Source organism: Lytechinus pictus, chromosome 9 (genome assembly GCF_037042905.1).
Source record: "Lytechinus pictus isolate F3 Inbred chromosome 9, Lp3.0, whole genome shotgun sequence".
Lineage (NCBI taxonomy): Eukaryota > Metazoa > Echinodermata > Echinoidea > Temnopleuroida > Toxopneustidae > Lytechinus > Lytechinus pictus.
The window spans coordinates 11,596,204-11,614,071 of NC_087253.1; the positions used below are offsets into that span (position 1 = coordinate 11,596,204).

At 36.2% G+C, this 17,868-nt stretch overlaps 1 protein-coding gene across 1 annotated transcript; it reads left to right on the top strand.

Annotated features, from left to right (window-relative positions):
* The first annotated feature begins 4,252 nt into the window (after positions 1–4,252).
* LOC129267742 (adhesion G-protein coupled receptor G2-like) lies at positions 4,253–17,160 on the top strand. Its single transcript, XM_064104682.1, has 5 exons — positions 4,253–4,774; positions 10,021–10,304; positions 11,910–11,976; positions 14,217–14,472; positions 16,483–17,160. Exons 2-5 carry the CDS (start codon positions 10,103–10,105, stop codon positions 16,609–16,611), a joined length of 654 nt encoding a protein of 217 aa, XP_063960752.1. The 5' UTR covers positions 4,253–4,774; positions 10,021–10,102; the 3' UTR covers positions 16,612–17,160.
* The last annotated feature ends 708 nt before the right edge of the window (positions 17,161–17,868 follow it).

Consider the following 17,868-nt stretch of genomic DNA (forward strand, 5'->3'; position numbering starts at 1 on the left):
TTATATGCTTGATTTGTATTTGAACGGAAGTTTGTTGCTACACCCATTCATGTTTGTGGCACACGAATCGGTATTTCATTTTGCGCCAGTCAGGAAGATTCGGGTATGCAAATTCGCATTACACTTTGCAGACGCAATCTTATAGTTCAAACACAGTCGCATCTTGATGCATGGTGACGTACGTACGCGTCAAACGACTGTGCGTAAATGTGTGTGAACATGGAGATAGCGACTACACGTGTCATGCGCAGTATCTCCGATTGTCTTTGAACGGCGCAATAGAAATGCCTTTCGTGTTCTGCATGCATTACACAATATACCATGGAGGTTTTAAAATGCCAATTACTTGACGATGTGGCAAGATACATTTATTTCATCACTTAATTCGTTACTTTGTGTAAGTGGACGTTGCGACATTATTTTATTGCCAAGTCGACTTTTAAGTACTTGCCTGCCATGGTGACGTATAAGGTTTATTGTATTATTGTTTATTTGACTATGTTTTCATGGTGACATAAATTGTCTTGCCTAGTCGACTTAAAAGGAAATTAAGTCTGTATGACGATGTGTACCTTTCGAGATGACGACATGGCAAGAAAACTTATGACGTCATTTCAACTTGCTAAGTCGACAAATTTACCCTCTCACCATCTCGTCAAGTAGTTGACACTCTAATACCTCGGTCACATTTGCTCTACGGCGGCCGTACGGCGGGTCGAAAACAGCCGTTTTATCATTTTTTATTCAAGCCACCTGGCTCTTTTCGACCAGCCGCACGGCCGCCGTAGAGAAAATGTGACCGAGGTATTAAGCTTCCTTAGTTATGAATTATATTGAATACCAAGGTGATGACGTCACTTTTTTTAACGTTTTTTATACCATACCACTGAGGGGCATTATGAAACTTCCCACAACCCAAATCTGGTGGGAATCGTCCATGGGGGCCCAATTGAAGTCACTGTATTACTGGCCTGGTTCAAAACATTTAGAAACGGGCCAATAATACATAGATATCAGTGAGGCTAATTATGTATTCATGAGGTCATATATTGGGGCTCCATGGACCGATTCCCATCAAATTTGGGTTGTGGAGGTATTACATCATGTATGCTCGACCGAAATATGGTGTCAAAAGGGTAAAATACAAGATTTAAGTGCGACTCTAATTCATACTTAAATCTTTGTGAAACACCCTCCTGGATCATAGTTTATGTTACTATATTTCTTGTTTTAACAAGAGCTAAATCTCCAAGTAAATCCAATACAAATTGCCATTTGAGCTCAGTTTATACACAAAACTGATCAAGTTGAATTATATACATTTTATCCTAATGAAGTTAAGAATGTTTTTTTTTTTACAACGTGTCTTTATCATGTTTATGCAATGACTGGGAATGTTGGCAAGTCAAAGAAGGTGTGGGTTTGTAAGCGCAGAGCGCCCTCTTGTTAATTTAGTTGGACATATATAAATAGTTAAGAGAGAAAAGGGCAAAATTGTTCTATTGTCTATAATTGTGATTTGTTTTTCTTTTTATCGCATAAAAATTGGAAATCTGGCGATTTTTATTTTTGTTAACTTAATTTGTAAGGTCAGATTAAATTAATAAAGCCACTGAATATTTTATACGTCAAAATAAAAACAAAGAAGCAGGACAATATTTTACCACATGGAACGGAGCATAGAGCCGAACAGAAATTGATGAAAGTTTTCGTAAAGAACGTATTTCAGCTGAAATAATAAAGTATGTTTTCTCAAGATCTAAATACGATGGTTTAATTATCTTATTGTACAAATCTATTTTGCCAATGTATGGTGATGGCGAAGGTGATGATGGCGATGATGAAAATGCTCATGTCCGATCAAGTAAGGATCCGTTTTCCGTCGGTTCCGTTGGTATGCCTGTCCTGCAATAGTCAAAATAAAATTTTACAGACGATGTATATTGCCTCGTGTTTTATCATTATGTCTATAACCAATGTTGTAAATAGTTCAAAATATAAGCATCGCTTGCTGTGTTTACTTTTGTTTTATTTACTTTGCCTAACTATATACTATAAACTAAATAGGTTCATTATTGCAGACTGAAATAATCGCTAGAGGGTATTTATTTGTCTCGCAATCTACTATGGTCAACAAGGAAATTCGCGATCACTCTCGCAAAAAATGTTCACTAGCTTTCTAGGAAATTCGTGATCACTCTCGCAAAAAGTGTTCACTAGCTTACAAGTTCACGAGCTTTCGAGTGCCGCTGCAACTCTTTATCAAGTGACGAAAATTATCTGATAACGTAGTCTATTTATACCAGTCCCCAGGACCGTACGCACGAACGCGGGAACAATAGGTGGGCACTGATCCGTTGTGTGATTGGTCGGGCGTTTCGCCAATCAGTGCGTCGATGTACGGTGCGGCCGGTGATCCGTATATGCAAATAAGCCTGAGGTATATGCAAATACGCCGCGAGTCGGCAATATGCAAATAAGACAAAATTGGCGGGCTCACTAGTTTCCCGTGGGTGGGGGTTGACTAGCTGAGCGGTCCCTCGCTCGGGGCCGGGAACGATCGGGTCGTATATACTATATACGTCAAAAAAAAATTCTAGCTCGCTCATCTATGTTGCGTAATGGCGAAAAAGTAGTCCTTTATAATATTTCACAGAGGATTATTGTGGAGGGCGAATAAAATCATAATCACCGTCAGTTAAAGTACTTTCTTATCGATATATACACACACGTGACAGCGGTACACCTGTCTGAAACTTTAACGACATCTATTTTTCTTCTCTATATAGGCCTATATGCGCGAATCCAGCGAACGTGTAGATTTATTTCCAATTCGTCTAATGCCAATTCGTCAAATTGCCAACTCGTCTACTATCATATGGTCTACCATCAGTTCGTCCACTCACCACATGGTCTACTTTCATTTAGTATGATGCTATTCCGTCTAATGACCAGTTGGTCCAATAGCCATTTAGTCCATATACCATTTGGTCTCATGGGACTTAGTGTTCTTGTGCAAAATGAATGAAAATGGCATGGATATTAGACCAACCGATTATGAGACGAAATTGTGATTACAGTGACATCAGACGAAGTGATGATTGGACCAAATGGTTATTAGACGAAATGTTGATGGACGTAATGGCATTAGACTAAATGAAAGTAGACCATGTGGTGAGTGGACAAATTGCAGTAGACGAATTTCCAATTTACCAACGTGTAGAGGGGGAGGGGAGGTAGGTGCACGCAGAAGATATGATAGTATGAATAGACAATTAGGCCTAATGAGGCATTGTTTACTCATTAATAAGGAACACATGACGTTAATACATTAATAACGGAACAAAGAATAAGACATCCTTCCTACCTGTAATGAAAAGAAGGAAAGGGTTCCTCTGAATATCTCCTTTATGGGAGTCTTGGTTCCTCGAAATGACGAATGTACAAGAGATATGTTTCAAAAGATTTACCGCCCTTTCACACGGTTAAAAAAAATCGTTATTTGAATGGTAATTCCAGTGAAAAATAAGGCTAATGACTAATTTTTAGCGCGTATAAAACCAAACTAGAATCACAAACGCTCATCACAATCACGAATTCAAATTCTACTCTGGAAGTGAATTCCAGGGGCTTTTCCCACGTGAATCTTGAATCATCATTGTAATGACGATTGCTATTGTTATCGTGACTGTGATTAGCGTTCGTGATTCTAATCATCTCCTAGTTTGGTTTCACATGTGCTTAACATTCGTCATTAGCCGTATTTTTCACTGGAATCATCACTTAAATTACTTTTTTTTTTTACCGTGTGAAAGGGTGGCCAGTTAAGTTTCACTCAAATTACGGTACGAATTTTCCGTGTAAAAGCTCCGATGATTCAAAAGACGAATAGAAATCATCATTACAATAATGATTCAAGATTCACGTGTGAAAAGGCCCGTGGTATAGTGCATCTACGTGTTTGTACAATGTGCAACACTGTGCCTGAGATGAAGTGGCATGGCCAGGTTCTTTGTGAGTTTCCCTTTTATGGAGTGCAGAAAGGGTGGTCCATGCAATGGTGGGACGCAGAAGGTATTCTTTTGTACTTCATTTCTTTTGTGTAGATGTTCCCCTATTGTGAGTAGATAGGACGCAGAAAGATTTATCAAATTCTTTGTCTGAATAAAATTCCCTCTTCCGTGGCGGATTTTCTTAAGGCATGGAGTTTTCAGGACCTGTGATAGGTTGAAACTTAATCAGGTATCTGGTCAGTGAGGTAGTCAGTGAGGCATGACTTGTGCTAGCTTGTGGTTGGTGAACTAATTGAAAGAAATGCTATTATTGGTTGATGGCGTGGTGCATATGAACGTATAGTATTGCTGGAATTTCGAAAGGACATCCTGGTTTGTTTAGCACTTAGCTACAGACCAAGATCGCATCAACGTGTTAATTCCATTATATCATCATCAACATGGCATCCTTTACCATGTTAAAGCCCCTTTCACAATTGGTGGTGCGACTGCTTACAACCGTTGCGATTCTGTGCAACATCTATTGTGACCAAATGCTCGCAAACGATCGCACAAGCAATTATGAAAGCCCCTAAGTTACTCAAAAGACGAAAACTGAGGCAAGAGCAGTAGCTAAAGCAGCTTAGGAGGGGAATAACACACCCACAAGACTCAATCTGGCATAGAAAAACAGAGGAACAGTCCTCATGAGTTTCCCAACTACCGTGACTGAGCAGAAAAGGGTCACATCATCGCCTCCTCCAGGATTTCATAAATTGGTGGTAAGTGCGAGGGTAGGTGCCAATGATTATTTCGGGGTTCTTGTTTGTTTGTTTGTTTATCTCTTAATGTTTCTGTGTTTAAGATGCAAGAAACAAGTATTCAATACCTAATCAATGTTTATACGTTGTTACTGACTTTTCATTTGTACTCATATTAGGCATCTGAGGAAAGAAAAGGCGAAAAATTGGTTTACGGTGCGGGAAGAGGGAGGGTGCCAGGAGATAGATTCATATGAATTTGAAGAGAGTTCAAAACCTTTCGAATTCAGTGTCTTCATAATACGGTGCGCCATAATTCGCAATGCATGCCTAATGGGGAAAAAGGTCGACATCTGTTGCCTGCGCTATAGTGCATGCGATTATTCAGCGCTGGCCGACGCGGCTCGACCGGATATACTTTAGATTTAGATTTAGATTTCTTCATTTTCCGTTCACAAAGCACAAACAAAATCAAAGTAACAATACATAGTCAATTTAAAGTACAATATCAATCGTAATAATGCATAAGAATTAGAAGGTATAAACAATGAGAACTAATGAGAACTAAAGTAACTTTGACTAATAACTATATAAAACAGAACGGAGGGGTTTGCCAAGAAAAGCAAAGCTTGTATGGGAGTCAAGCCCCTGTAACTTAGTTTCAATACGTAACTTAGAGACAACATTACAAAACTATAGTATAAAGGAGAGACGGAAGACAGTTTAAAAGGAGGCTATACAAAATATCGAAGGTAACAACGAAAGAGTGACACAAATTAGAATAAATGATAAAAGTAATAATTAAAAAAATAATAATAAATAAAATAATAATAAAATACTGTTTACTAGGGTCCAGGAGCTGGGAGAGAAATGTGCCCACATATTTTTAACCGATTTCTTTTTAATTCTTGCCATATGGTTTTCATTTTTGAAGCACCACAGTCACATTTAGTCCAGGCTAGGCCACATAGAAAATTAACCAATCCTTGTTTTTTCATTTATACAATATTTTTTTAATGGTTTCTTGTCAATTCGAGGGTGCTGATTGCGAATCTGAATGATGCCACTCGTGTAACCTTGAGCATTTTCCACAAATTGGCAAAATCCAATATGGCCGCCAAAATATGCAAATTACACATAAAAAACATAAAATTGCCCGCACATTGGTTATAAAATGTGTGTATTTGTGTTGCAGGGGTGAAATATTCTCTAAAAAAACGATTTTTGACAAAAAAAATATTTTCTAGATATTCAAAATGGCCGCCATAGACCCCCTGTATTCTATAGTATGTACAGTACGAATGGGGAAAACTACATTTCACAAAAATTAGCACTATTAAAAATGCAAGTAATTGTGATTTTTAGTGAAATAATGGATGAAAACATGATTGCTAACGAAGTGTATCATTTGTTATTTCATGTATGTAATAAATGAAGCATTTTAATATTAAAAAAGCCACTAAATGCCAGGACAGTATTATGGACAATGTTAATGGGGCAAAAGAAAATCACAAGAGTGAGTACTAAAATACATATTACTAGTATTAAGATAAGCGAGTGGAATACTGGATAAATACATAATTTTTTACGAAATATAAATGCAGTTTATGTGATAAATGCTGTATTTTGACATTCAAAATGGCCGCCATAGGCCCATTATACATCATGTACAATGCGATTGGAGAAATTAATTTTCACAAGAGTAAGAACTACAAAATTCATGTAATTGTGATCACCGAGGAAAATGTTGTCTGAAAACATGCTTTTTAGCGAAACATATCATTTCTTTGTCATGCATGAGATAAATGCTGTATTGTGAAATTCAAAATGGTCCATATAGGACCTAACAGTATTATCTACAATGTAAATGGGGACATGTAATTTTGTAAGAATTTGGATTTACTTGAATATGAAATCCATGAAATCCTGTTGTATGATAAAACATTATTTGAAAACAGGATTTGTATGAAATATAGCATTTCTTCTGCCATGTAAGTGATAAATACTGTATTTTGACATTCCAAATAGCTGATGCAAGCCATAACTAAATTATGATACATGCGCATAGGGAATCTAATTTTTACAAGAGTGAGAATCATAAAATGCACGTAACTGTGATGTATGAGTAAACATCATTGTATTAAACATGATTTCTAAATAAATACATCACATATTGGTCATGGAGGTAATAAATGCTGTACTTTTAAATTCAAAATGGCTGCCATAGGTCCTAAAAGTATTATGTACATTGTAATTTGGGACATATAATTTTGACAGTTTTGGCTTTGCTTGACCAGTATTGCATATAATTGTGATGTAAGAGTGAAATATTGTCTAAAACCATGGTTCCTAACGAGGTATATCATATGTGGTGCATTTAAGGTGATAAATGCTGCATTCTGAAATGGAAAATGGCCGCCATTGGCCCTTATTATATTATGTACAATTAGAATGAGGACAGGTAATTTCCACAAAAGGGCATATGGCGGCCATTTTGAATTTTGAAATATAACATTTATCACCTGAATTTTAGATGATATGATATATTTCGTCAGTAAGATCATGTTTTCAGACAATATCACTCACACAACACCATTTAGTCAAGTAAGCCAAAATATGTTAAGATCATTTGTCCCCATTCACATTGTACATAATAATGTTGGAAACTGTAGCGGCCATTTTGACTTTCAAAATACAGTATTTATCACCTACCTGGCAGAAGAACTGATATATCTTTTTAAAAATTATGCTTTCAGACAATATTTTACTCATAGATCACAATTACGTGCATTTATGATGCTCAATCGTGTGAAAATTTGTTTCTTAGTTCGCATTGTACATTATACAATCAATGTCTATGGCGGCCATTTTGAAAGTCAAAATACAGTATTAAACACTAACTTTAAACCTGATAGATATATTTCGTAAAAAATTTTGTTTTTTAGACAGTATCCAATTTATTCATTACAAATGAATGCACTTCAGTGCTCAATTTTGTGATTTCTTTGGTCCTCTTTCTCATACTGTTAGGGCCTTTGGCGGCCATTTTGGATATCAAAATACAGCATTTATCACATACATGGCATATTAAATGATATATTTCGTTAGCAATTGTGTTTTAGTCAGTATTCCGCTCGTTTCTCTTAATAACATGTATTTTAGTGCTCACTCTTGTGATTTTTGTTGGCCCCTTTGCCATAGAAAATAATACCATTTGGGCCAGTGGCAGCTATTTTGAATATTAAATACAACAATTTTCCCATACATGACATAATAAATGGTATATCATGTTAGCATTGATGATTTTTATATATTACTTCGTCCATAGATCACAATTACTTGCAGTTTAGTGATAATTTTTGTGAAAAAATATTTTTCCCTATTCATATTGTACATAATAGGCTATACAGAGGTCTGTGGCGGCCATTTTGAATATCAAGAAATGAATATTTTGTCAAAAAATGTTTTTTTCAGAGAGTATTTCACTACTGCAACACAATTACATACATTTTATAGCCAATTCACTTGCAATTTTATGATTTTCATGGGTAATATGCATATTTTGGTGGCCATATTGGATTTTGCCAATTTGCGGAAAATGCTCAATGTTACACGAGTGGCATCTTTTAGATTCGTAATCAGCACCCTCGAATTAACAAGAAACCCCCCAAAAATATTGTAAATATGGAAAAACAAGGTTATGCCTCTTCTATCCTGGACTAATTCCAGTTCTGTGCGCTGCCTGCGCCTGCGCGCGATGTCGACTCCGACACAGGGGGCGCGCCCCCCTCCTAATGTTTGAGCGGCGCCGAAAAAAAAAGTAAAAGAAAGAAAAGGCGCAGCTTGAAAAAATAAAAATAAAGGAAAGAAAAGAAAAGGCGCCGCTTTCAAAAAATTATACACTGATATATTAGCAACAGTAGAGGAAAGATTATCCCGCAGCATATCATCTTCCTTATCTTTTCTTTTAACGACCCTTTTCCCAACAACTTCGCAGGTTAAAAATAATCAGCAGTGCGCTGCCTGCATAAGACTGGCGCCAATCGAGAATAATCAGCACCACCTAAATCTAAATCGGCGCCGGACAAGAATAATCAGCGCCATTGAAATCGGCGCCAGTCAAGAAAAATCGGCACTGCCAGAGTCTTAACCGGCGCCGATCAAGGATAATCAGCGCCACCTTAATCTAAATCGGCATCGGACAAGAATAATCAGCGTCATCTGGTTATAAATCGGCGTTAAATTGATTTTAAATGATAACTTACTTTGTGACACACAATGGATTAGGCAATCAAAATTATATTGGTGGACATCGTGTACTTTGTACAAACTGTGGACGCACTGTGTGGCACACTGTGGGGTACTGTGTTCTTTCCAGCTGGGATTTAACGTACATTTATCACAATGAAACAAATTAAAATTATGTTAGTGTTAACCACGGGCGTAAATCCATGACGTCACGTTATTCAAGTGGGGTATGGAACAATAGATCAACCCCCCCCCCCTAACATGAACTATAGGTAAGACGCAAGGATTTACGCCAGTTGTGTTAACTTAATTTCACACTGTGGACACACCGTTAGCACACTGCTGAACACTGTTGGAAGCACTGTGAGACACTGTGTTTTCCCAGCTGGGATGTAAAATACATTCATTCACTCTAAAAACATAGTGTAAAAATTTACCCAATATTGGGTAGAAAGGGAACATGCATGTTTGCTGGGTATTTTTTTACCCTCAGTATTGGGCAAAATGCATGTTTGAGGGGTAAATTTCAACGCAACATTGCATAGAATTAACAAAATATTTGGTATATGTTTACCCAAGAAACATGCATGTTCCCATTTTACCCAATATTGGGTAAACCTTTTTTTTTAATGTTGAAGCAAATGTAATTTATATTAAGTGTTACCTTTATTTTACACTGTGAGACACTTTATTTTTTTCCAACTTGGGATATAATGTATATCTTACATTTAATAAAATGAAGATTACATTTGTGTTAACGTCCTTTAACATTTGAACACACTGTTGGAAACACCCTGGGGCACTGTGTTTTCCCAAGCTGGGGGTGTAATGTATTTACTGCATTTTTATCAAAGAAGATAACACATGTATTGTGTTAACATATTTATTTACACTGTGAACATACTGTGACGAGAGCTGTGACACACTGTCTATTTCCCAGTTGGGATGTAACGTATTGACCACACCTAGCAAAATAAAAATGGGTAAACTTCATGTCATTTCATTCCTTATTCCGAAAGGGTTTTGAGAGAGAAACAGACGAACAAGATCTTCATCTGTCTCTGCGCGACATTGCTCTGTCTCTACATATCATTTATTGTTATGATGATGCTTGACACTGCAAGGCAGGAATGCCGCATTAAGGACGTCGGATGCGGATTCATCGCCGGTCTCATCCACTACTTCGTACTGTCGTCAATGACCTGGATGGGAGTCGAAGGATACAACACGTACCTCATCATCGTCAAGATCTTCAATACTTACATCGAGAAATTCATGTATAAGGCGGCTGCTGTTGCATGGGGTTAGGCCTAAATGAGTTATCAACAAACAATTATTCTTTACTCTGACCGTGATATGTTGACGCCGTCCACGTTCATTAGTATACAAATAATGCACGTAAGCGCGTGCATGCAGGGCCAAATAATGATGTGCGAGAAGAGCCAATGGATATACCGCACGGAGTTCCTCAGGACCGAGTGCGGTATATCCATTTGGCGAGTCGAGCACAGAGTTCATTATTTAGGTCCTCTATGCACACGAATGCATGCATTGTTTTATACAACCCCCCTCCTCCCCGTGATACTGAGATGCCCAAAATGCTATATTTGATCTAAATTCTAGATAATTTTAGATAATTCCAGACCTCGCACTATCCTGCACTCTGACGTCAGAGTGCAGGATAGTACTTTTGGCATGACGTCAAAATGCAGGATAGTGCACTTTGGATGCAATAATGCAATTCGCTGAATATCATCTGATCCGTTTTGGACCAATCAGATTACAGAACATTCTTGGGAGTTGTATAATTTTTCTACTCATTCCAGTAGTTGGGCCTATATCAATTATGCAGGGGCAGCACCGGGGTATTTTTGGTGGAAGAAAATTGGGTACGCAATACAACCTAAGGTGCCGTATTTTTTTTTTATTATTAATCAATTAACTTGGTCTGGGAATTACATGATCAAGACCTAACGGTTCTTATCTATACCTTTGTCACCCTCTTTTGTTTTCCTGTCTGTACTATCAAAAATTATAGAGGTGGGTACCCCCCCCCCTTAGTGCCCCCATTTGGCTTATGTGTAATTTATATCGTAAGGTCTATTTAATATTTGATTTGTTTAATCGAGTTCATTTTCGTTTCATTTATTTTCTCGTTTTGGCATAAAAAAAAGCACCAATAATACAATTACAGACCAATGAAAAGTATACCAAGAACATGTTACCAAGTAAGTTTATAGTTTAACCCTATGATAGCCCTGGCTATTTTGAAATTGCATAGCCCGCGCGTGCTGTTTCTGCCCTCCCCACCCCCCCCCCCCCCCAGATATCAGCAGTTGATTGTGCGGTCGCGACGAAAATTGGCACGCATATCACCCATGTGATGTAATCTCCACAATTTGATAGTCAGTTGTACCAAAATTATTCAGATTCATTTTTAATTAGTTAATTACGCTAATTAATGCATGAATCATAATTTAGGAAAAGGTTGGGTATATTATCAAAAAATGAGCGCGAAGCGCGAGCCAATTTCTGTTGTTTTTTTATGGGGGTGGTTCTTACCTAAAATATGTTACTTCAGAAAAGATTTTTCATTTCATCAGGGACATGATTCTAGTCATAAATTGCATCAAATTAAATGACAGTAAAAGTGAGAATACTCATTTATTTATAAATTTTAGATGGAACAGCTTTTGTATTGATTTTGTACATGATACGTTTTTGAGCAATTTCGGTCTGACATGCATTTACATAATGTTGCATAATTTTATAACCGCGTGCCCGGGCGTCATAAATTTGATCTCACTCCCCCCGTAAGCTATAGGGTTATACAGGAATTCAGATTAAAGGCATATTTTTTTATTTCACAATTATAAAATTCTGTCAATTTTTTTATTCCGAATCATAGGCTTGCCTGCAATGATCGTCATCGTGACAGGATTCATTAGGCAAGAAAAATACATTCATCAGGATTTGTGAGTAACTTATTTGATACCTTTAAACCTATTATGCCGTAGCGCCTCCTCAAGACCTACACTACCCCGCAACAATTGACCTTTATGGACATAATAACATGATTTATAATTAAAAGTGTTACCGCTATACATTATCTTTATTATATAGTCGTATAATATATACTCATAAGTTATTACAATGATGAACAATTTCCTTTTCAACTTTTCAACACCTTAAACTTGACGCATGTCTCACATATTGTGTCATTATATTAAAAAATATAGGGGTACTCCGGGCTGAATGTGTTTATATTTAAACAAGTAGAGTAAAATTCACATAGCGAAATGCTAAAAAAATCATCAAAATTTGATAACAAATAACGAAGTTATTGAATTCTAAAATTATTCAATATTTTGTGAAAACAGTTATATGCACGTCGTCATGAATATCTGGCGGGCTGGTGATGTCACATTCCCACTTTCCTTTTTCTCATTTGTTATTACATGATATCATAATTGTTTCGTATATATGTGAATGGTATGTCTCCCTAATAATGAAATAAGTTGCAGCAATGAATATCTAATGCGCTAAATCAGTTGTCAATCAACTATTTTAATTCTTGGAGGAAAAAATGTAATAAACCTAATTGCATTTAATAAAATACAAAAGTACGAGCGGGGATATGACATCATCAATTCGTTCATTAAATATTCATGAAAACAACTGTTTAAAGCAAAATTTTAGAATATCATAACTTTGTTATTCCTTGTCCAATTTGATCAAACTTTCAGTGTTTTGTTTGTCTGATTTTTCATTATCTTTTCAAACCATATTATCCTCAGCCTGGAGTATCCCTTTTATATGTGAGAGAAGACTTTTTGAAGAAATATATACAGGTACCACACAGTTTTTTAATTATCAACATTGTCTTTTTTATTTTTAAATTAAATGAATATGCTAATAAATTCATACAATCACAGTGTGGCTGTAAATTCTTAAGTATAGCCCCAAAACTGCGGGTCTGTGCTTTCTTCAAATATAAATTTTTAAAATGGCTGCCCGAATTCTTAGCAAAACTTCGAAATATACGCATATAACGCCTGTTCTAAAAGAACTTCACTGGTTGCCTGTGGTGGAGAGAATAAAATTCAAGATTTTGTTGCTTACATGGAAAATTGTTAATGGTTGTGCTCATCATTATCTTAACGATCTTATCTCTGAATATGTACCCTCTAGAAATCTAAGAGTTGTTGACAGTTCGTAGAATCAAATGCTCATTTGGTGAAAAAGCTTTTGCTCATAGTGCTCCAAATTTGTCGAATGCACTCTCATCAACAATACGCAATGCCAAATCTGTAGAGTCATTCAAAGCCAACCTTAAAACATATCTATTCTCATCATATTCAATTCAATTCAATTCAAATTTATTTTTCATTCTTCAACATAATATAAATATGTACAAGATAATTGATTCAATTTAAACAAAAGCATGAACAAGATTCAACATTCAATAAGTAATTCAAATATAGATTAACGTGTATATCAATTTTAAATCAATATAATCAATATAATTAAATATAATTAGAATCAATATAAGTATATATCAATGAGAAGAATGGAGAATGGAGGGGTCCACTAAAAAGCAAAGCTTGTAGAATGTGGACCCCTCAAAAACTTAGATACAAGGAATATTGAAATATACGTAAAGGAGTACATGAAAATAAGTAACGAAAAGGGGGGGAAAAAACAAAAACAAAAATCTTATGTACAGAATTTTGAAATTCAGAGACAAGGACAATAACACGACACAACACAACACAAGTACATGAGGTGTCATATTTCAAATGACACCCCCCTCTCTGTGTAATAATTCCATCTGCGCCTCTGAATAGGAAACTAGATAGAAGGCGCACTCTAAATGATATATATTATTATCAGTTTTCTTTACTTTATTGGATATTTTCTTAAATTTCTTGTATTATCTATTTTTGTTATCTTTTCATTATTATTATTATTGTTATCATCATCATCATTATTATTATTATTATTATTGTAATTATTGTTATCATCATTTTTGTTATTATAATCATCATCGTCACGAATATTATTATTATCTCAAGTGCATTCCATCACATTTATCGTTTACAATTTAGTTTTCACTTTCATTCATTCGATTTTTAATATTATTGATCATGCATGAACTTTACCTTGTAACACGTACGTTCAAATCTTCGTGTACTTTTCTTTCCCTGGCCGCTAGATGTTTCCTGGAAGTGACGTCTCAGATCGGAGGTCTCCTCATTCCCATCGCCATCATCGTCCTCGTCAACGCCGTCATCTTTGCCCTGGTGGTCGTCCAGCTGATGAAATCCTCAAACTTTGCTGGTCGGGTGAGAGTTGCTAAATCGAACCGTCGAGAGACCATCGAACGGGTTGAGAACGCCATCTGTATTCTGCTTTTGCTTGGCCTGACATGGATTAGTGGATACTTTCTCTTGATCCCGCGTTTCAGTCAGGTACAGTTTTTAAAAAATCATTAAAAGGATCGGCTTATTTTGTTCAAAATTAGTCTTTCATCATCCAAATCGGAAATACCACATTAAACATGAAAAGCTATAATTACATAAACATTATAGAGAGTAAATATGAACACATGTTTACGTAATGACTACAATCAAATGATGTACATAAAGCCTTTGATTATATTATATGACATTATAAGTTACATAAGTTATCAATACAATTCGGTATAAATCAGCTGAGGGAAAATTTAGGTAAAGAGAAAGATAATATTTATTATAAAAATAAATCATTGTAAAAGCTTTGATGACTTTTGATACAAGTGGGAAAAAGGCGAGATGACAAACACTTAAAATTCAGTAGAAATGCATGGAGTATATAAATAACTAGTAATTACTTTTTTCAGTACAAACAATGTATTTCATACCTATAATAAATGCATGTAGTATTAACCTATTCATTAAAAAAAATATTGCCTCCAAAATGTTTTAATATAGATGTATGTGTTTGATATTTCTGTAATTACCCCCGAGAAAACCTCTGCATTTTTATAGTGTAAATCGTGTACACACTGTGAACATTTGCATTGCCTATCCACAGTGTGGATTTGTCTTCACACTGTTGAGTTTGAGCATTTAGACTGTGGAAATTATAACATATACAAAGTCAACTATATAAAAACTGTCTATCACTGTGGACACACTATGAACGCACTAAAACATATTATGAACATACTGTGAACACACTTTGAACACACTGTGCACATAGTGTGAGCACACTAGGAACGCATTGTGTAATATTATGGACACACTAAGAACACGCTCTAAGCACACTAAATTACACTGTATTATTATGAACAAACTGTGAATAAACTTTGAACACAGTCTGCACATAAATGTACTGTGAGCACACTATGAACGCACTGGGTAATAATATGGACACACAACAAACGCACTCTGAACACATCGTGGACACACTGTAATATTATGAAGACACTGTGAACACACTATGAACACACTAGGCACATGATTTAAGTTCACTTTGAACGCACTGTGTAACATTATGGACACACAAATATCACACTATCAGCATGATCTTTAACCAAACAAGTTCCACTAGGCACTATGAACACACTGTGTTTCTCCCTACAGTGCAATAGGGCGGACACAAAAAATACACACTGTCAACACATTGTGTAACCAAAAGGTTGTACTGTGAACACATCGTGAGCACACTCAAAACACACTGTGTAACGCTAAGAACACACTGTGTAATAGGGTGGACACACTAAGAAAACACTGTCAACACACTGTAACTAAAGAGGTTCTACTGTGAACACACTGTGAACAAACTGTGATCACATTTGTGAGCATACTTAGAACACACTATGTAATAGAATGCACACACTAAGAACACACTGTCAACGAACTTTGTAACCAAAGAGGTTCTGCTGTGAACATACTGTGTGACACACTGCGACCACATTTTGAACACTCTGTGGTCACATTGTGAGCATACTCAGAACACGCTGTGTAATAGGGTGGACATACTAAGAAAACACTGTCAACACACTGTAACCAAAGAGGCTCCACTGTGAACACACTGTGATCACATTGTGAGCATATTCAGAACACGCTATGTAATAGTGTGGACACACTAAGAACACACTGTCAACAAATTGTGTAACCAAAGAGGTTCTAATGTGAACACACTGTGACAAACTGTAACCAAAGTGGTTCCACTGTGAACACACTGTGATCACATTTGTGAGCATACTTAGAACACACTGTGTAATAGAATGGACATACTAAGAAAACAATGTCAACACACTGTACAACCTTTTGCAAAAAGCTTCCACTGTGAACACATTGTGAGCACTCAAATAACACACTGTGTAACCAAATAGGTTCCACTGTGAACACACCGTATAACACTGTGTTTCTCACTACAGGATGATATTACAAGCAAGTCCAATTTCAAACTCCATTATCCTTTTTACATCACAGATTTCGGAACCCATCTTCATCGCGCTGAACGCGTTCCAGGGCCTGTTCATCTTTCTCCTTTATTGTGTTCGTAAACCGATGGTTCGCAAGCAGTGGGGACTGACCTGTCTCGGTAAAGGCGAGCAATGAGGTACCACCCTGTCAAGTATCGGCACGCACAACTCCAAGAATACCATCCTTTCTGCGGGGAATAGTTGTTCCAGCTCGATGATGAGCTCGATATCGCACTCGATGCCGATGGAGAAGGCCCCAATGCTCGAAGTGCTGGATGAGAACTTGCAATAATCCAACTTTCAAGGTCACGTACTACGTCTTGTCCTCTGTTTTAAATCAATAAATTACATTCTGATTCAATATTGCATTGCAAGTTAAAAAAAAAAAAAGCCGTATTGAGTCTTGGAACTCTTGTTGGAATGTTCCCAATGGAATAGAGAAGGCCATACATTGTATGCGGGCATGCAAGGATCCGATGACCGGGGTAATAATATGATGTAAAGCGCTTTGGGCCATTATGGGAAAAACGCTATATAAAAAATAGCTATTATATTCTAAAGTCTGGTTTTACTTAGACCGTGGTCTAACTTTGTGCTAAAATTATTGGAAACCGAAAAAAAGACATTTTTTATTACAATATTGTTTCAAATATTTACTATGCTCTTTCCGCATGTATACATGATGAAGAAAAAAAAATATTTCTTGACATTTATAAATGATATGAGTCTCAAATGAGCTGAAAAATAAACTTATACTGTTACAGATTTGCGTCACAATTGGCTCTCCATAGACAAACCACAATTTTAGACCAGAGGTTAAATTGAAACCGAGTTCAGAAAAGGAGCCTTAGTTACGGTCCTCAGAACTTTTAAAAGGTCTTGATATCATTTTGAGAACGTTCAGATGTTTGCTTGAAATGTAAATACAATATGAATATTATGGGCGCGTAGAATCAGATACACAGAATATATATATTTTGTTCATTGCATATATATATATATATATATATATGTATATACATATATATATGTAATGAAGAAAAAAATATTCTGTGTATCCGATTCTAATTGAGAAATTTGAGTATACAGAGAGGCTATAATTATAGCCTCTCACGTGAATTGGTTTAAAAAATCCAAAGTCACAAAATGGCACAAGAAAGACAATTGAAAGTGAAATGGGATTAAACAAACTTCCCAGTTTATTACACATGTCCATCATGGGCATGTTTAATGATTGGCTAAATAATAATAATAATAATTACTATTATTATAACGGTATATTTACCCAGGGTAGCGACTTCAGTTCTCCCAGCGGGCCCTGCTATTATTATTACCCGGCTAAGCTAGGCTACCTATCCAGGTGCACACAGCTTTTTGAGAAATTATTTCATGC